The 22,168-nt window shown below is 37.7% G+C and overlaps 2 protein-coding genes across 6 annotated transcripts in view; both read right to left on the reverse strand.

The window, feature by feature from the left end:
* LOC122565943 (E3 ubiquitin-protein ligase MIB1-like) overlaps positions 1-22,168 on the reverse strand; it is a 159,677-nt gene that overhangs the window by 47,097 nt on the left and 90,412 nt on the right. Inside the window, exon 1 of one of the 5 annotated variants that reach the window (XM_043722511.1) lies at positions 19,654-19,677. The exons of the other annotated variants lie outside the window; for them this stretch is intronic. The gene's annotated coding sequence lies outside the window, so the exon portion shown is untranslated. Of the gene's footprint in view, positions 1-19,653; positions 19,678-22,168 lie in introns of those variants that run through there. 5 annotated transcript variants of the gene reach the window in all.
* Positions 19,664-22,168, reverse strand: part of LOC122565939 (E3 ubiquitin-protein ligase MIB1) — a 674,113-nt gene continuing 671,608 nt past the window's right edge. Inside the window, exon 10 of the mRNA XM_043722497.1 lies at positions 19,664-19,700. Coding sequence (XP_043578432.1) covers positions 19,679-19,700 — 22 coding nt within the window. The 3' untranslated portion in view covers positions 19,664-19,678. The remainder of the gene's footprint in view (positions 19,701-22,168) is intronic.

The raw sequence follows: 22,168 nt of genomic DNA on the forward strand, positions 1-22,168 counted from the left end.
CGAACGCTCGTAACGCAAACAGCTACGAATGCGGAGAACGAAGTTTGTTGGCGGCTTAATTAATCAAAAATAGGTACATCCGAGTTTAGGAAATCTTTTAGCAAGCGAACTTGCAAGTATTCCCCAAGTCATCGAGATACTTTAAAACATTAAAGAGGTTTGGCCTATCCTGTTTTTAATTAACTCTGCATAGAATTCGAGGGAAACTGCGCTCGGCCGTTGGATCTTGGTCGAAGGCGAGCGATATTGAATCCGCGGATAACTTTTCATGGAGTTAGACTTCGCCTATCCTGGCACGTCGTTAAGGGAGCCCCAAAGGGAGAAAGAAGGGAGAAGTACGATTTTATTGAACTACCGGCTTCGACGCCAGGGAAAAAGGGATGTACGTGTTTACATTACCAAGTAACCGCGGGTGCATCCGCTTTTCATACTCTTCTTTCGTTCCCATTTAAATGTTACATCCCCTTTATCGTTACCCGTAATTGCTCATCGATAACGTCCTGTTACCAGTAATGTCGATCATTCGTTTGTCTTATTTCACGTAATTATATTTTATGGTATCGTAGTTGTCTGCGAGACTAGTTTTAGTTTTGTTTTATGTCTACAAACTATGTAAAACCAAGTGGTATTTCTAGGCCATCAGGCTGAAATAAATAAATACTATACGGTATAATTATATAAATTATATTACATAGATATTATACGTGTTTTATCATATTTGATAAAATATTTAACCGACTTTTAACGTTTCCTATAATACAGGTCAATTCTTCACCCACTTGCTCCCAACTTTCAGCTTTAAAACGGTGGTCGTCGTTCGTGTAATCGAATAGTGTTAGGAAAGTTTTTAATGGTTCTCGTAATTATTTGATCAAAATCACGATAACACTCGAATCGATTTCTGACATTCTCAATCACTAGTTACAACTTCGTCACGAATTAAAAAAAAAAAACCATTCTGAAAGTTCTTTCGTTTTAATGGGTTTTCTGGTTTTTTGTTCTATACTTTTTTTTTAGTACTTGAATATAGAATTACAATTTTGATGTTTTAATTTCGGATTTAACTTTTTTCTCCGAGTTTTAAATAAAAAACATTTTCAAATAGAATATGATTAATGGTGAAACGAAGAGTACTTACATTTACCAATACATATTCATAACACGTAACATTTACTTTTGAATGAAATCTCACATTGTGGAACGAGTTCGGTTTTATCTTTCTCTAAATCTTCTTATTGGATTTCTAACGCTGGGGAAACTCATTATATTTTTAATTACGTTATATTATACATTTTTATTTGTAAGTCAGTACCTTTGATATTTTATTTTATTAATTGTAACGTCTATAGTATCGCAATTATATTGCATGTAGTAATTGTAATTATATTAATTTGACATATAAATATCTCACCATTTATCGAACAACGAAAAGAATACTTTGATGAATGTTATATTAAATAATATAACTGCTAATATTGAAATATTAAAATAAAATGTTTTTTCGAAAATTGATCAAAAACTGCAATCGTCGTTCAATCTTTTGATTGCTATGTTACTCTCCTTTCTACGTTGTTACGACGAGAGCAATTCGTTTGGAGCAATAACGATCAATCTAAAGATATTTTTAACAATAAATTGCAGTGCATTTATCAAACACGACAAATTTGTCGGGATGATGAAATTGCAGAGTCCTTTGATACAATTATTAACTGCGCTGAAAACGTAAAGTGTTTTAAAAGCTATAAATGCACCTTTTTCCTTTCGATCTAACTTTATACAATTTCCACCAAGCTCTAAACAAATAATTTAACATATTAACAATTATATATTTCTCCATTTTCTAACAGTATAAAAAGCAAAATTATTTTTCTGAATTAAAGTTATCGACAAAGATAGATGAGATATTGTAGATGATTACTGAGCTGTCGTGTTAGATGCTGATAATTCTTTTTATTTTATGCTCGAGTAAAATAATTTTCCTTTGTAACAGCAATTTACTATGCAGCTACTTCACTTCTCGGTACTTAATATTTTTCTGCGATATTCTAATTCCTATAAAACGCTTAAAATGTTCTATTTACGAATTCAATGACTCTAAAATCATTTTTAATATCATAGTATTATCGTGGCTTCAATACTTTGAAATATGATAAAATCGTAAAAATAATCGAATTAATTGGGAGATATCTTTGTCCCCTTTAATTCCTTTGATTTGAACAACAAATCCTGAGTATGCTATTCCGAGTGAAACAACTTCTCACTGCGAAAATTTTAAACGTATCTATTTCTGAAAAATTCCAGAATCTCATAATATCAAAATTCACGACAGATGGAGATTTATAAATCCTGTGCGTTTCAAGGTTCCAAACAAAATGATCATCCCACAATCCTTAATAAGTCTCTTACGATTCTTGAAATTTGTCTCAATTTGTTTCTTGCGTATTAAAATTTTTATGAGTCTGCAGGTTTAATTTATTTTGCAAATACCTCTACGAACTGTGCGGAAGCCTTAACGCTCTTCTAAATCTCACCCTTAAAAAGAAGTCAAAATAACCTCTGGCGGGAACAAAGAACAGCGCGTGTTTCCACACCCGAGACTTTCAACAAAAAAGGAAAAAAGGCTAGAGAGATAGAGAAAGAGAGAGAGGCACATACAAAGTGAAACAACGCTGGAGACAAAACAGACAGCCACCCATGGAACGGCAAATTGTCCAGGGTGGCGTGGCAGAGGCTCATAAATAATACAGCGGTTTCGCTTTCAACAAGAACATCGTCGGAAAGCAGCAATCTCTAGGACTGAAATTTTCTCGCGGACATTCCGCATGCAGCGTCAACACGGATAATGTGGCGAATGGTGCGACGCCAGGCTCCTTCTGCCTTTCGTCAACGAAGAATCGCAACCCGCTTACGACGACAAAGTGTCCTTGGAACGGGGTGAGAGCGAGAAGTCCGGAACGAAAAGGTATCGCCAACCTTGGGAAACAAGAGTACAAAGGAGACGAAAGAAGCAAACGAGGAGGATGAGACAGGTGGCGGTCGCCCAACTCGAAGGAACTTGAAAAGCTGACGTTTCGCTTACGTGCGGGAACTGGCAAACGGAGGATATATCCCATGCGACCGGATGAATTTGTCAAGTGGGCATCGAGGGTCTCATTGAAAACGATGAAAATCGGATGCACGTGAACACGGGATTTCCTGTAAGACGCCAGCGTTTGACGTATTCATCGGAATTTACAATTAACAGCGATACAATGGAGCAGTATCCAGCCGTAATTATTTAGAATAGAGTACCTTAAGATACGGATAAAACTTCAATTGAATTCAAACTTGCCTCAAACTAATCCAAACCTTAGACCAAATCGCAAACACTAGAAATACGATATAGTACAGTTAGCTGTCGATGGAAGAAGAGGAGTATTCACGAGGTTCAAAGAGTATTATTTTCGTAGGACTATACTTGTTCTATGAAAGAAAAAATATTATAGAGTAATATAGTCGAAAATTGATTATTTGGAAAGATAGTTATATGGGGTTGTGTTTTAAAGTGCGGTTATGACGTATAGGGAACGCCTTGTACTTCCATGGGAGAGAAACTACTGCTATTACCAGTTCAGAAGATATTTGAACTTTAATTTTGCAAAACTTGCTGTAGGAAAGGCGAGAGAAAGAAAAAGACAAGAGTAATGCGTTACATTTTTCTCTGTCTTCTATCCGATGCCTTCAGAAGGTATTTTAACTTTAATCTTGTAGAACTTACTGTATAAAAGACGAGGGGAAACAGAAACATAAGAGTAGTGCGTCACATCTTTTCTTATCTTCCATTGAATACATTCTACAAAATTAAAGTTAAAATACCGTTTAAACCGTTCAATTTTCGACTATTTTACCTTAATACTCTTCTACTTGTAGAATGACGAGAGGATTCGATGTATGCAAAACATTGTTCAATTAAAAATACAACACGTACATCCTGCGCAATGAACATGCAACATTGTACCTGTAAAAAATAGTATGATACTTTGACGTGGAAATAAAGTTTGGCCGTCGAAGTGTTGACAAAATATATTTTTTTCCGACGCATGTTACGAAGAATTGATCGAAGTAAAGTCATTCTATTTATTATTCACGTACTTATGACGTTCCACTGATTGAAAGTCTAATTTCTCTACTCTTAAAACGTAATAGGAACGCGATAGGAAGACAGGAAAGAAGTTGGTGTTTTTCTCGATTCGCTGGTACGAAACAATGGGGGAACGCGTCAGAACGATAAAAATGGCACGTGTCACGTGCTCTCTTCGTAAGGACACGGTCGACTTCTTTTTCCTGACAGAAAATAGGCGACTCAGAAAAGGCGCTGTTCGTGACTCAATCTAGAATCGTCCACTGAGTCCTTGCTCGTCGACTTTGATAAATGAGAGGTGGAATAACCGTTCCCATCGTTGCGACCAAACTATGAGTATTATACCTGGCGGGATTCATCCCGTTGGAAATCCCGTTGGAAGCAAGTACGATTATCCGCGAACAATGTTTCAGCTGTTCGAATGTCCATGAGTTCGAAATTCTAACTCCATCTTCTATTAAGGTGGATAGACGTAGAATGGAGGATGCAGCATGATGTTGACATTTAATGCGGAGTTTGGATGTACTGAAATGTTTGTTTTACGTACAGGGAAACAGATGCATGAAATGAAGATGTTTGGTGAAGATTATATTAATTTATCTATACAATTTTTATGGACATTTGTATATTTAGATTTTGTAGTTCGTGCAGTCAGTTGCTAAAGTGCGTAGTCCACTTTTTTTTTTTTTTAAAAATGCAATAAATAACATCTGTATATGTACATTTTCAAACTGGTTTCGAATTTTATCGATACGATCATACAGTGCTTATGAAATTTCAAAATATTTTATATCGTACATACAATATACGTATACATAAAAGTTTCTTTCGGTAAGTGTCCAAATACTTTCTAGAGTTCGCTGTACCTACGTATACATCTTTCATAACGTAGAAGTACTTTTATCTCCTTTTTATTTGTTACACCATAAGTAGCTCTTAAACTGAAAAGGTGGATACTTCATGGCCGGACCGAATTGAGTTAGTAGGTAGAAAACCTTTTTTCCACCTCTTGAGACAACTTATTTGGCAAAAGTCTTGTAATAATCTTAATTTAGAACGTTTAAAGCTGTCGCATAAATTCCTTTGCATCTTTTTTCAACAAGTGTTACCTACTGAAAAATGTATCGTACATGAAAGACCGGCGTTTACATTCTGAGGGTATCGTAGAAACGTTTACAGTCTAAGAGTTGATTACCTAAAGCATTCAAATATAAATAAAAAAATAGAATCTAAATGGCAATTGTTTGATCCGTTAAATGTTATAAGAGACATTTTCTCTAAAGTTTACAAAATAAGAAGTATATATAAAGACACCATAATTTTAAATTTAATAAGAGCAATGAATGGTGAATAGATGACCTGCTATCAAAATGGCAAAAAACTTTCAGCACAAAAGTCGCTAAAGTTCATACTGTATCAAATTTAAATTTTCTTTTACCCATCCCTGTACCTTGTACGATCGGTGTCTGTTCTTCAACTGCGTGTCTATCAACACGTCGTACGTTGCACGCTGAACGTTCTGTCCTTCCGTGCGAGAAACACCTGTCCTGCGGTTCCTGTTGATTCTCAGTCGACGTCCAGACAACGTATCCGAAGAATTGGATGACCGTCGATACGGCGTATACTGGGCGGCCTCGAATCGATTTCATTGGTTACAAAAACGAGCTTGGAAAAACGGTAAGCAGCTCACGGAGCGGCGCTTCGACACCGATTGAAACTTCGTGTGTTCGTGCCGAAGGTGTTGAGTGCATTTCCTGGGGCATGACGTGAATGGCCGAGCGGAGCAGGTTAGTTTTAAAATAAGACAAAGGCACCTGCCTCTTAGCTCCCGCGGCGATCGTTTCAGCAGGACGATCACGCGCCACCGGCCGTCCAACTTTGCCGACTAATCAGAAAAATCCACACTCCGTCGACCTTATTGAATTGTCCCTGACGACTAAAAGGTCCTCCCTTTGTTCCTGATCACAGCCTATCCGCGTGGAAGACGGCGACTCGCCGATTTTTCTCTGGCTTGCACCTTCGTCTTCCTTCACTCCCATTTCCGATATGAACCCATCGAGCCATCTGTTTGGTATGTCGTCTATGTTTCTCACAGAGATGGGATTTATTTTGCTTTTGCCCAGAATAAGGCATCTGCAGCGTAGATCCATTCTCTTGACAAATTTTTGGAAATTTTAACGATACGTTTTTCTGATCTACTATGTATGTATGTACGTGACTCAATCTTTAGGGAGTCTAATTTGAATAAAACGAAGATATTCATTCTCGAAGTTGAAAGTTTTAACGCACGTAACGTTGCGTGAAATGGCTAGAAGAATCATTTTAAACTGCAAGATTCACCTCCGAACCCTTCTTCGAGTAAAAGTAACGCGAAGTATGTAATATCGGTAATTCCAGCCTGCAAAATGACGTATATTATAATGCGAAGCTGCTGTTCTATTCCTGAATTGTTTATCGGTATGCGCGCGTAGAAAGTACAGAGAGCTGAGAAATTTCTTGCTAGGGAGATAATCTCAGACATACTCGAAGAATATGATTCTCGAGTGTCACTGCGTGTTTCATTTTCGAGGGATATTGTCTCGCTACAAATAACTTGAAAAATGATATCCTCCGTTGTTTCGTTCGATAGTACCATTGATCACAATGATCCATACGCGCCATACATTGAAAACTACAGAAAAGCGATTGTAATTTTTCCTAGAATTTATATTATTTATATCATTAACCTTGACAGAATAAATGAACTCGTGGAAGTGAGACACTTGTTTCGTGAGAATTGAATATTAAACATCCGCGATATAGTAATTAGTGATTTTTCCTATTAAAACTCGCCCACGCTTCTATATTTTCCCAAGGGGATGAAAACTATGGAACGTTTTAAGCGGAAATATTTCAACTTCCCTAATTCGATGGCTAGACGCTGCAAGTGCCTAAAACGAAACATTGTTCGCAGCAGCACTTTCACGTAGCCATTGGATAAATAGGAAGCTGCGTTTAATGCGATATCAACGTAGAAATAAAATTCCTTTAGTCGGTTGTCTGATGGCAGAATTCGATCGATCGACTGCCTGCGATTTGGAAGCGCTCGTCTGCAAAACACATGGGAAATTTGAGAGCGCGCCGGTGCAAACTTCCACCGATTCAATGTTATCGAATTAATTGCAACTAGAATGTAAAGTTCGTTGAAACAAAATGCGAATCTGATATCGAGATATCGTGTACGGGCATATGTTCCGTTTCTCTAATCACGGGATCACGGGACAGAAGGATCTTTTTTATTTCAACGTCGCTTTACGACTAGAAAGGAGTATTTTTAATATAACGTAATTGAAGACGAAAATAACGTATCGGATGATGTAGGTCTTTTAAAAATAAGCGATAAATTGACGGAGTTTCGCGATTCGTAAATGGTAAATAGGTCACACATACGTGGATATTACGGTTTTCATTACAGCGGTGTGGTTAAATAATTTATTTGAACGAAAGATTGAACGATTCAATTAATGTATCGTCGATAATACTTGGGGAGAGGAGGGGAAAACGTATTGCAGGTGGTCAAGCGATGAATTAAGTTCTTTTCCTCTGGACGCTTCAGTTAAAACGAGCTTACATCTCGTTTGCGTTGATTTATCTGCACGGCAAAAGATATTATTTTTACAAAGTAAATCGTTTAAGCAGTAGCTAACTCTGTTTTCCGCACAAATCGTAAAAGTTAAATGTAATTAGATTCTTCGTATGTATTTTTCTCAATGACGTTTTAAATTTAAAGGAATAACGCTGCATTGAATTGGTTATTTCTTAATCGTTTTTTTATGTCGACTATAAAGAACGTATGAAATATATAAAAATTGAATTAAAATTTCATCAAAGGTAAAAGATTCGTGTTCACGTTGCTACGTACGCTTCGGTATGTAATTAACCTCGTGAATTATTTTCGTATTATTTTCTTGCTAATTAACGATTCTTATAATTTATAATACGCACGTAGAATTCCATGTGAAATTTAATTAAGATTTTCTAGTTTAAGCCTATTTAAACTCCCTTGCTTTAGATTTTCAATATTCGAAATTGATCATTCTTTTCGAAATTTTCTCACAAACCAGTTACGTTGTATTATCTACAATCTCGTGGCCGATAAAAATGCTTCGTTTTCCCTTAACCTACTTATATAGTCGGCGAACAAAGGTGCTGCGAAAACAAATAATTATTTCGTACGCGGCTTATCCGTGCTGTTTAATTTCAATACGCTGACGATTCGGTGTAGAGTCAGCTAACTATGTTATTTAATTAAATACTTGCCAGGCGGCGATGAGGCCGATGCGATGAGGCGAAGATGAAATATTCCTGTGCACATTACAACGGGCCGCTGGTAATTCTCGCAAATGTCTGTACGCTATATCATACGTACCTTTGTCAGTTTATTACGCCATACGCGTACCGGCTGGAAAATTCGAATAAAATATATCAGACACCACGGTCGGTTAATAAGGCACGAAATTACGAACAGGAATTCTCGCCGAATAGTCGACTGACAGTAAGCGCTCGCATTAAATACATCGCTGTATAACATTCCTGGAATCTCCTCTAGGAACCGGCATAATATATAGAATTAACGGCCCTTTTCGAAAAGGATGGTAAAATTCTTGATTCGGGAATCGTGTGCTGCTGCTGAATTATACGTCGCTCCGAAATCGGTCGAAAGCAGCTAGTACGTAGGTAACAAATATTTTTTACATCTTTTTCTCAAGAAAGTCATTAACTCTTGTTTAAAAGCCGTTGAGCGTAGTGGTGAAAAGATCGCTGACGTCGATGCGTTTATTGAAAATTCAAAGATGCGGAAATGTACGAAATGTACATCCTATGCGGAAATATTTAAAATATACAAAGTATGGCAAATATAATATGTATGTATATCGAACAATGCTATGTAACTACGATGTAATTCCATATTTTACGATAAAAATGGATTTGATTAATTTTGTTTGTAAATATTATAAAATTCGATTTATGACTCAGTTGAACAGCCAATGATCTATTACGGTGATCCACGTGACTGTCAATGATTAATTAAAAAAGATAATTCGATTTCTTAATATGGAATGTCATATATCACCATGGATTTCGATCAATCGAGTCGAAACTATTTTGATTCTTTCTTGGCAAATCATTTTTCTCGCACGATTTGAAATACCAAGAGAAATCGCAGTTCCATATCGGAGAGTTTACACTAAATATACAAAACGGTGTCGCTGGTTAATAAGGTACGAAACTGGGTGCAGAAGCCCTCTTCAGGTAACAGTAAATACGCGCCAAGTACTAAAATTTGCATTTAACTACTGCAGCCAATTTGAATACCTAATTTGAATACGTAGCCGCATAAATTTATGATAATTACTCTTCTTAGCGTTATTTGAATGTTGTCTACAAGCGTCGTGTGCTTAACACGTGCTACGTTTAGTAATCAGACCTTCTTCTCTTCTTTTTATTTAACGACTGCCTGTTGGTGTTATTTGATTTTTGCATTAACGAAACGCTCAAAGATAATCTTCAGATCAATCGATATCTACTTGCAACTATTTTTTACACGAATTTATTCACGAGTCGTTCGCCACAATATTTGATTTTGACAGCGCAACAAGAAAATGTTTCCAATAAAAATTCATCGGTATCGAACGATTAATTTAACGAAGAATTCATTTGATCCAACCTAATGAGCAATCATCAGATACTACAACAATGTAATTCCTTTTCTCTCCATCAAACGCTCTCAGACAAAGGAACATGCGTAGAATAGACTTTCCCAAAATTCGAACGTTACCGACACTAGTTCAAGTTTCAAAAAAAAAAAAAAAGAAAAAAGAAAAAACTGCTCTTCTTCCATGCTCAGAAAAACCGACCTCGCCGCACAAGTCTCAAGCTGATCATCTTGACGTGAAATTATCGATAATGCGATCCGAAGAACAGTATTTCAACGATCTGACGATTCGAATCGAACGACAAACAAATAACTCGGTGTAACCGAAATCTCCATCAAACGATCTCCGATACAGGCGAAATGGGCATGGCGATGGAAAAGCTGTGAGAAGCTGGTTGGCGCGGTGCCACCTCGTACTCCATATTCCCCTTTACACCATCCTCGCATCGTTCCTCTTCACGTTTTCGCCCCTCTTCTCCTCGTTCGGCCGAAAATTCCGCCGCGGTATAGTTTGTTAGGTCCGTGGACGTTCCTCTGGCGTCGGCGATTTTCCGTCGGGCCGGAAGTCGAGGGCCCAGAGGCCGTTGCATCGGAAAATCCGTACCTCGCACCTGTCGACTCGATACGCGTCTTCTCTGATGCATATATGCATGCACGTTATGCATAATCTACCAGGCGCATCGTGACCTCGGCCCACGATGCCAGAATGGATCCGCGTTTTACGTGCTGACCCGGCTGCGAGAATTCTATCCACCTTCGAGCCACTCTCCGCGGAAAGTGCTATTTGCTGATCGATTCTGATGAGATCCGGCCAACTTTGCGCGATGGAACTCCGGCCAATGGACATTACGAGTTTCGTGGGGCGTTTCGGATGGAAAACGCGAACGCGCGTTTCTCTTTGGCCAAGCGTTTCGATGGAGATCGGTTCTTCTCGCTTAATTTTTTTCCTTCGAGATTGAAGGGCGAAAGTAAAAAGAGGCTGTAAACGCTATTTTTAAAAGAACAATTTATTTTCTTCACGGGGAGGATGCTTATACGAACACCGGTATCGGCAAACGCAGACGAAACGGTTGTTACGATAATTCGTAGGATTTTTAACATTTTCGTTTTTGGTAAAACAGGTCGCAGTGTCTGGTAAAAAAAATTGCCACCCACGACTACCATCGTCGTTTTTTCGCTAGTTTGTTCGTAACTACGAAGAAGAAAGTAGAGCGATATTATTAGAAAAAACTATGAAACGACCGATGAAATAACCGATGAAATATTACGAACATCAGACGGAAATGTAACACAAAAGAAGATGAAATTGGTGAATCAAAGTGTTAAAATATATCAAACGTTGATCGACGAATCAAACTGTATTTCCTTAACTAAACAATTGTATTTTATATTTGTGATTACATTTATATTTTATACTCGATCGTAATTTCTGAAGATCACCGTGTCAGTGAAAATTGGAATATCGAAAATTCTATTTCGATTGTATCGTTATTTTGAATATCGGCTTGTCTATTATCCGCGTGTATCGCTACACGAGATGAAGCCGGAGCGACGATTTCGCAGAAGCAGCAGATGTTGGCGGTTTCGGCCAATATCGACGTTCCTAAGAGTCGATTATTGAAATACAGTTCGTAGCGCTTTACCGAAGAGTTTCCTAATAGGACAATTCTCCTCGACACTGCTTTCAGAAGTACTTTACCGAACATGTTATTTTCGAGTCGACTTTAATACCAGTTTCGATCGACTTCGGAAGCGGAGTTAATAGTTGTTTAATGTTAGTTGGCCATTGCCTATCGCTTCGCCGAATGAATCTCCGACCCTTGCGAATCCGATCGACGTTCGTGGAATTACTCGATGGGCTATCGAAATTTTTCAAATTATGTAACTTTTACGTTAAAAAACTTTCGATCTTTCGATAACGCAAAAGTTTATCGAAGCTCCACTTATGGCGTTCTATCCTTTTGCAATTTGTGTTTAACTCAATAAGAAGCAAAGTTGAGTCGACGCAACGTTTTATTTGTAATTTTCTTTTTTTCTATTCGATTTGCGTTATTGAATTCTATTAAATTTATATTGGAATTACGAGAAGAGATTCGCCGAGCTCGCTCAATATCTTTTTCCTTACTATTTCTTCTTCCATGTAAGTTATTTTAGTTAATGAAATTCCAAGAAATTCAAGTATTTTGTATTAACAATTAGCAAACAATTTTTTCCAGATTATAAAAGCTCTTCTGTAATGTTTCTATCGTCGTGATACATCTTTTATAACGTGACGAAAGGGAAAACTTGATCTGACAACGTCTCGTAATGCCATGGCGTTTACGTAATTCTGATTTCTTAATTAACAGTCGATTCGTTTAATTCACCGTATATCAGCAACTTATCTGACTTATATCTCACACCGTATAGCAGAGACACCAAAAGGATAGCAAAAGTAAAACAGAACATAGGAAGCAATAGACGCGAGTCAGCCGAAACTTTGCCGGATAATTTTCCCGCAATCATTTCGCTGCTGCTGTTCCCTGTTTCGGCCGAATTTCATTACAGGCGCGCTATATCGCGAAATTTATATTCCAGCTTAAATTAGAATATCAGATTATCAAATTCTGGAAAGTTGCTAATTCTACTATGGGTCGTGGAAATGGGTGCCGCTTTTACCACAACGTTCCGGCAACATTAATTAAACACAAATAAATGTAACTAGACTCCTATATTCCTGGCGAGGTTAACGCAGCAACGCAAAGCCAGTTTATCCGTATATATTTATCTCTATAGCGCGTGCGATGCTATAAAATCTCGTTTCCGAGCAAACTACGAACAACAAAGTGGAATATACCGAACCAAACAGGAATTCGATCAACCTATATATTTCTTCGTATTTTGATTTCGAAACTAAATTCAGGCTTCACCTGCTAAAGTGGCATTTCTGTCAGGTCTGTCCTAAAAAAGTGAACCGAAATATCCACGAAATGTCGGAACAAACCGCAACTTACTACTTACAAGTGCGATGGGAACTCGAAGATTCAGAAATATATCATCCAATCGTCGTGAAAGTTTCAAATCTATGTAGTGATCAAAATATGGTCAAGGATGACCATATCAAGGACCATAGCAAGGACAAGAAAGGATGGTTTAAGTTAAGTTTAGTTTTATCCGTACAAGCAATACCCAATACAAAATCTGACTACAATATCTTCGTACGTCTTACCCTGACACTGGGCTTCCAACTTCTCACTCCTCAGGTCAAAAATTGCTGACCCTCAACCCTCGCATCCTTCTCCCACTCCTTTACTCATTTAGCTTTGACGTCACCAATACACTCTTACACACACTCTCTCTCTTTCTCTCTTCCCCAAATCTCTTACGATTTTTAGTTTATACCTTAAATATATAATAGACCAAGCGTATACCCCCCTTCTTTCGATACTACATCTATAACGATATGATAATACTTGAAGAACATCCGAGATAAGTCGCAGAAGAAGTCCATTTTGTCATATGTTCAAAGAGTCGGCTGACGACAAAATTGAATGAACAGGTATCTGCGTGGTGGAAGTAGATGCGAATGAAGTTTAATCGAACTAGTACCAGCGTTATGTACCTAATTTGTATTTATGTGTATCATCATAGCACAAAGATTATTTACGAAGTAATTGAAATTAATATTTACAATTTTACGTAAACAGACCGTATTCAATGGAGCGAATTTCTATTTCCACTACCTGTCCGCTTATTTGTATCTTCGACTGGATATTTCCTCCTAAGACACGCAGATTAGGTCGTAAGACGAAGAAAATTAAAATGGACGTAAAATGAACGTCGATTGGACGTTTTTAAGATGTCGTGTGCCGTTTGGATTGTCGCGATACAACGGAAGCATCTCAATATTTTTCCACCTTTTCTATTTCCTCGCGATATCGAACGAGCGCTACAACCGTCAGTTTGCTTGATAATTTTAATTTTAGAAATAAAAAGCCTAGGTACGACGGTTCTATCACTTTCAACTTCAAAGAGGATCCACTCGTTCACAGGAATCGACCACCTACTGCGCCGTGAATTAGAGATTTAATCTGGCAGATTAGATTTTTTCTATCATTCTGGCAGTAGAGTCACGACGAACGAAGAAGAAGAAGTTTCTTGGCTAGAGATTCTCGAAAGGTAGGCAATATGTGTGTCACGTGCTGCGCGCCGCCTTCACCCTCCGCCTTTTCCGTTGCGCACGTTTCCTTCTTCAGCGTCCTTGTGCAGGGCTACAACTAGCGATGGGACCTGATCGAGCGTTCTCAAAATAAAACGAACGATCGTGAACTAAACGTGGATAATTTTCGATAGAGTTTACATTTAATGCATTGGAATTTTATGCATTTATCGAACTTTAATCAAATATTTACTTCGTAGTAAACATTTGTGTAATACAATGTAACGTAGAATTACAGTGTAATATAGAATTTATTAAATTGAATGTATTTGTATGGCACTAAAATCGTCGTAAAATTAAATACTTCAATGTGTATTGAAGAACGAAATAGCGTTAGTATGTTAGATAAGGCATCTTAATTTAACTTAAAAACTTAACAAGCTTACAGTTGATCTGATATTAACTTGTTAATCACGAGCTACCACTTTAATCTTTTGGATATGATAATGTTTCATTCGTAGATCTCTTGCTTCTTAACGTGCCATATTATCTTTCTTAAAATATACTTTTTTTCGAGACTTAAAATCTACCTAATTGCAATTAATTTGTTTGAAGTCTTTAAAAATTTCTCTTTAATTCCCTTAAGTTTTAATTTTCTAGAGGTTTCCGGTTACGAAATAACCCGGTTAAAATGGGTTAAAACGTTAAACGACAATCAAGAAGAATCCTATAGTCGTAAGTTGATGGAAAATTACAAAACGAAGGCGGAACTACGACAGATGCGATCCATTAGTCACAAAGCAAATTTCGATAAACAAATGGCCTCGGATGTTAATACGTTCCACGTAGAATATCGTATTGTTGCACGTGGGTATTGGTCCCATCGCTATTCGCAGATCACGTGCAACGCGTCAGGGTCGTAGGGTGGCGTTCTTGCGCAGGGGAGCAAGAAGTAAGGGTTGTTTCGTGAGCCGCATACGGAAAACGGCCCAGCTTCGATAAACACCGAGCGACGCGAGTCTACTGAAAATCGAGAGACCGAAATTTCCGCGACAGTCACGAATTTTCACGGGCACCCATCCAAACTCGATCTATCGCGAAGGTCCTCCTCGCGTTTCCGCCTTCCGATAGCGAGGGTTGGAGACGAACGATGGCGTTTTCAACGCGTCAAACGCGATCTTCAGAGAAATATTCTCTATAACCCTTTGCGGTTTTCTTCGCCACTCCAGCCACCGAGGAGAGAAATTTCGTGACTTGTTCCACTTTTGCTCCTCAATGCCTCGTTTATCATCAATAAACTCTATTTATATCTACTATTAATGACACTTGATAAAAACATCTTGCAACGAGCTTTCCAAACGATCCAATACTCGACTTCGTATTTTCGCTAACTCTTTTGAGTTTAATTAACCGCAAACCGATATAAACTCGATATGTGTGTGAAAATGTTCTTAAACGCAATTATGCAAGGCACAGGCAATTAGGCAAACAATGGAGAATAAACAATTTCTCTATAGGTTTCACCGGTCTACCTGCGTTCCAGAAAATTATACGTGTGCACAAATATCCGCAATCTAGCGATAAATGAAAGAGAATCTATGCGGATTTCAACTTTTTAAATATACTTCTTTTCTACTATGCAATAACGCAGGAAGTAATTGGATTCCAGCGTTTCCGATGATGCAACATGTACAATTTCAAGATTCGTAGTCGAGGCCCGCATACTAATCGAACACCTCGTAGAAGTCGTTAAACGACGACGGATACAACGGCGTTCGTATTCAAATAGATACGAACCAATATTACCGGCAATAAGTTCTCTGATGGGCAATTACGAAACTCCTGCAATTCGATATCGTACGCGGAGTCGTGAAAGCTAAGTACTCGCGTTACTTGAACTTTGGAGAGGTAAGACAGCGCCGCGAGACTGATCTTCTTATGCTTAATTACTAGAAGCGGATGAAAGATCGTTTTATCGTCTCGTGTGCGATCGTTTACATTATTCTTTGAGGGAAAAATTGCTGCGCTTTGCTCGGACAGAAAGCTCTCTCATGTCGAGTGAGATGCGTAGCTCAAAGGTTGAAAGTTGAAACAACAGTTGAGAGAGCAGTGTAATGGTAATGAATGATAACAAATGTTGTTATTTCAGTGTTCGTAATTTGGAAAAGCAACAGTATAACGAGAGATATGAAAACTTGAAGAGCAACGTAGTTTTTTTCGTGAAAATTCATACCGGTTGGGTTGAAAGAGATTTTTTGCAACCAGGCTAATGACGAACGTTTCTAAAGATATCCTTGAAACGTAAAATATCGTGCAATTATTTTTTTCTCATACTTTCCAATAATAGTACTTATCCGGTAGAATTTATACTCTATATTAATCTGTATTCTCTAGATTATTGTAAGAACGAAATCTAATTAATTTTAACAATCAATAGTTAAATACGAAAATAAATTATCAATTAGTCAGAGAACCATAAACAGTTCCAATCGATGTTGCTCTCTTCATAATTCCCCTTTATGTTTAATAGTTGGTAGAGAATGTTAAAAAAAGTGGTAAATATTTAGACGGTTTAGTGGATAATATTCTAGAGATCGAGAAAAGCGAGAAAGTCCATGTAAGATAATTTCATTTGAGACTTAGTTTTCAAGTTACACACAATTCGACTTTACGCCAGCGGTACACTGCTAGTAGCGCAAGTCAATGAATCAGCTGGCGGATCTCGATCTTTATTTCGCTCACATTTTCTCATTCTTACACCGAGATAAACGAACGAAACTAAATATAACGGTGGAAATTCTATCGTTATTCGTTTTATAAAACAATCAGACCACCTAACACTCGCCGTAAGTCGCGCTGAAATCGACGAATTATTTTATCTACGAATTTGTTTACAACAAATCCCACCAATTAGACTCATACTCGACATAACTTCGCGTAATCGTTGATAGGCTGCAAGATTTCACGTTAAAGGCAGATAGGAAGATAAAGCACTAGTCGCGTATTTACCTATAAAACTAAATAAAAAGTTTACCTCTTGAGACCTCTTGTATAGTTGTACGATCCATCAAGAACTTAAAGAATTATCGTAATTCTTCGTAGCAATAAAAGAATGCAGTCGTTAAGCGACGATGGTTGGCCAGAAGCTCTAAACAGTGGGCGCATCGAGAAACCATAAAATTATTCTCCACTGATCTGGAGATCAGGCGATTTGCTTTAGAGCCCTTCTAACGACCTCGCCGCCCATCTGGAACGTACCGCAGGGAGAAGGAAAGAGCGGCGAAAATCGTCCTTTCAAATAATCGTTACCGACGGCTGCGCCGAGTATACTAGGCCGGGAAAATGATGACGATTCGAAGTGACTCTACGGAAGAAGTAGCGCGTGTGCCTCGTCTTGAACGAAAGAGGGAAGTTGGCGAGAAGAAAGGGGATGAAAGTGTAGAGAAGAAGAGGGAGTACGCGTGTGCATCTCTTCTCGCCGCATTACCATAGCAATGGCGGCAAATCAAATTGAATAAAAATTTATGTATCAGAAAGGCAATAAAACGGAATAGATTTGGGGCAGAATAGGGCCGAATCCATCAGCCAGGATCCCGATAAAGGTGGATCGTTTGGGTCCAGAGCTGCGTCCAGGGGAGGATCTCTGGCCGTGTATCCCTTCCGATTGGAGCGGGATTGTCGAATTGTTGCCACGAAATTTATTCCACCTACACAGCCACGCATACAAACACGGCCGTCGTGGAAGGGTATAAGCGGGCCAGCAACGCCACCCTTTTTCCACTGAAATCGGCTTTACGATATTACGCCGCCTAGGGAAGCCTGGGACATCCGGTTTATGCGGACGCTCTTTCCTACCTTCGTCCTACACCTTCGTACGCCGCCACTTCCCTCTCTCCCTCTCTCTCTCTCTCTCTTTTTATCTTTTTCTCTTTCTCTTCTTCGACAACGAATCGAGCTTAGTGATTTCTTTTGGAAAATTCTCCGTCGGTATTCGTTTCTTTTTTTTCTTTATCGAATGTCCGATCCCATTGTGCTATACGACTATTTGAAGCGTTATACACGCCATCCGGGAAGACAACGATGTTTCTCATACAGAATGCGGTTTATTTATTTCGTTTCTGGTATATATGTAAGGGTGGTTTTATACGGTGGACTAAGAGACACGGTGAATACGAATTTCATAAACAGGAATAAACTCATACCTTTCGATTTGTAAAGTTATCGTTGGCTTACATTTAAACGAAGGTTGTTTCTTGTATTTTTGTAAAAAATCGCATAGACAAAATATTCATTTTTCGATTAAATCGCAGCCGCGTTACTTAATATTGAGATTCTTCGACAAATTACACGATCGATAAATATTAATTTTTAAGATTTTAATCAGTACAGGTGTATTTTTTGGTTATCATCGACGGTGAACATATTTTCCAGCTGTTAGTAACCATCATCGGTGACGATAATTCGTTCTCGTTATTTTGTTCTTTTTAATAACATTACGATATTACAAATGGATATTTCACATCGAACGCTATAGCGTATCGAATAAAACCCTGTTCTCCTTTTACTGATTTTCCACCATTTAAAATTCCAACAACGTCGTAAATCCTGACGAGACGATCGGCTGAATAAATTAATCATTGCCATTTATACGATCGTACGGACGTTCTCGTTTGCTTTCTCAATCTCACAAAGGGGATTCCAATTTTTCGCGATTAATCGAAAACACCGGAAACCTGGATTGCTCGACGAGAAACGTTGAATCGAATCAAATATTTGCAAGACCCATTTAAGGGTGCGCGGCCCTCATCTACCGCAATTTTTTCGCGAACGCCGGACCATTTCTGGGCCAATGGCTCGAACAAAAAGAATAGCCAGGACAGAAATGACAGTTCCCGTTGAATCGAGATAAAGACATCGCCAGGTGAAGTATTTGATCACCCCATAGGAGCGGAACAATGAAGACGAGCTTTTATCCTACCGGTGACGACATCGTTTCTGTGAAGTATGGCTCCGTCGCGAAATTCGGAAAGAATCCATATCCATGATCGTTTTATGGAGCATTAAATCGAGCCGAACATTGAATCGTCTATGAAGAAACCACCATGATATATGTGTAATAACAATATCATGGACGAAACTGTTTTCTCTTATAAACCTCTTATTCCAAGGATGACAGAGAAATTAGAATATCCGCGTGTCGTAAAATTATAATTTAACAGAAAAGAAATTGTGAAATATATGTTTGAAAAATGTATAGCTCTAAACTTCTTGTTAAATCGGGTGAGAAATTGTGTTTGTACGATTTTGTATTCTACACGACGTGTTTATACGCATAATTAATTTTATAGAGTAGCTTGTGTTGTGTAGTTTTTTATTTTAAGAAGTTTATTATATTTTTTTCAAATCACCGAGGTGTATCGTGGCAGAGAATGAAGGTATATATAATTTTATTAACTGGAACTGAAAGAACGATAATTGCAAAAATCGAAATACGTGGCTAGCAATTAGTACAGAAATCGTTCCATCTAATTAGCCCTATTTGTTACCGAGAATCTATCTAACGAACTTGGTTGAAATTAATTACTGAAATTACCAGCAAATGTGTAAAAAAATTTTCACACGTTTCATTCACATGTTTTATTGTTATTTCAATAAAATCAAGATAATCTTCGTCGATTAAATAATCAATAAGTCACTCACCTAAAGGACTACTGCAAACGAGTATTTACACGAAAATGGTTACGTACCTGGAACAGAAAACAGGTAAATGGTTGATACATTGTTATGATACACGAGATCTAAAATCTAAATATTTCAGAATTTTTTCAATAGACTTTGATTATATTATTATTATTCCAAATTATTACGACGTTTGTGTTCACAGAATATTTCAAGAATAACAGCCAACTACCTTAACGTATTATAACGTATTAACCAACGAAAACGAGTTAACTCGGTCGTTAGAATAATAATTTCTTCATCTACAGATCCTCTATCCTTCTAAGTAAGTTTCATGCTCGTTACAAACAAATTACATCATGTTCATATTCGCAAAAATTAAAACTGGCCTAACTAAAATTGATCTGTCTTTGGCGCTAATTTTAAATTCCATAATTATGGAAATGTCCAGTTAAGGGATAATATGCTTCACAGTTTAAAACCGATGGAAATCAATAACGTTAAAATTTGATTTTCCAAGGAAAACTACCGGATACCTAAGTATCTTCGGAGTTTGGAGTTGCATATCTCGGACACAGGAACCATCTGGCTCTTCGTAGGGCATGCATTTGCTCAAGGACGTTATCCAAGTGCTTGGTAAGCACACTGCCACTCCTATGAGGCTTTAATCGTACACAGTCATCGAGAATTCTCAGGGCACGTTTGCCAGGCTGCTAGAAATTAGCAGTAGCCGAGCCGAATCGTGTTTTGGAAAAACAGACCAGATCCTCGAAGACTTGGTTCGCTTGAAGAGTTAACCTTGCGTAAACCGCGTTGACGCGCGGTTCTTTTCATTTGAATTTTCAAATAATAGAATAAGCCAAGTTTATGTGTATATACAACGAAAGACACAAGTATTTGCAGCTGGTTCATTTATAGAAATAGAAACAGAAGTATTTTCCATATCGTTAAATGTATTCAAATATATGTAACTGTACGTTATGCATAGATGTGTACAAGAAACGTTATGCAACGTGTATGGGAAAAATATCGTACAACGTAGAAAGTAGATCGTAAAGAAATTTTGAAAAAAGAGTGACGAAATGTAGAAGCAAATTTTGCCAAAGAATTACTATCAGGTTGACAACTAACTCAATACCACCTAATGACAAAATCCGCAATCACTTAGTTGTCAACCTAATATTATCTACGTTCAAATAGAACGTAGGCAGGTATTCGTCATTAAAGGAAGTCCAGTTCGTCATTAAGTATAATACAGAAATTTGTTGATAATACTGTACAAATATTTTGGTCTCAACAAGATGCTATCTTTCCTCATATAGGCTGCCAAATTGTTCAATTAATTGTTCTTTCGTGTATATTTATCACTGCTTTTGTGTATTAATTCCGCAGTTACATACAGTTACATATATTTATTAAAGAAAAAAAAAAAAATTATATATATCGCAGGAAACTGTGAGCCATGAACGACAAACTAATAATTCACTGGTAAACATTGTATCGTCTTTTCGCTTGATTTATTTCCTACCGAAATCGCTATAATCATTAACATGGATGCAGGAGAAAGCAGTTCGATTTTGAGTCCCTGGTAGCCCGCGTTTGCCGCGTTAATTGATTTAATTGATCTCACGCGTGTGCTACGTCGTTATTGATGCGTGGTAACGCAGACGAGCTGGACTGGCGACACATTAAAATTACCGATCCAATCAAGTTGGCAGGCAATGACGCGAGATGCCGAGACACGTAGGCCGACATCAATTGCAAGCAAGGTAGGCTAGCTTTGCGAATCAATCGCGCACGAGCGAACATTCAAACGCCTCGAAATGTTTCACCACGACTGTAACGCGTCAACTGGCACCTTTTTTCCCAGGGATCTTATGACAATCGTTAGGTTGTGTAACAAATTCGAGTAACTGCCGTCGATGGGATCGAGTTTGATACTTATAAATCCGAATCAAACATCCAGTTGATAGAATTTGAATGCTGCTCGTGAGATACGACATCGGATAAAAGCAAGTTTAAATATAAATGGTAGAGAAAATAGCAAAATTTTGCAAAACAGGTTTGTATTTGAGAAGAGCTGTGATATCCGAAAAGCAAGAAACCAATTTCAGTTTTCTATTCTATTTTGTAATATGGAAAAAAGATATGGATTCAGCAATTCGATTCAGAAATATGAAAGCAGACGCTTCTCCCTTTAAAACGAGGCTGCTTCTGTCGCGCAATTCCTTTTCACGAAGTTACAGCAATTCAAGACGACAATTTTTTCGTCGGAATTTAGTGATCGTTTAATTTTGCGAAGTAGCGTATCAAGTATCAGATATAAATGTATGTAATTAGTAAAATTTGTGATTTATCGAACGTTATAAAGAAATCTCTGTACAGTCACAGGTTAAAAGTTAATAGTTTTAAAAGATTTTCTTATAATAACGCGAATGTCAAAAAAGATTACATCGAACAGTAGAACGATCATCTGGCTTGTAGCTTGTAAAATTTATTTCACGACGTACAATTATAAAATTGTAGAGATCGTTTG

Source organism: Bombus pyrosoma, linkage group LG3 (assembly GCF_014825855.1).
Source record: "Bombus pyrosoma isolate SC7728 linkage group LG3, ASM1482585v1, whole genome shotgun sequence".
In the NCBI taxonomy this organism is placed as follows: domain Eukaryota; kingdom Metazoa; phylum Arthropoda; class Insecta; order Hymenoptera; family Apidae; genus Bombus; species Bombus pyrosoma.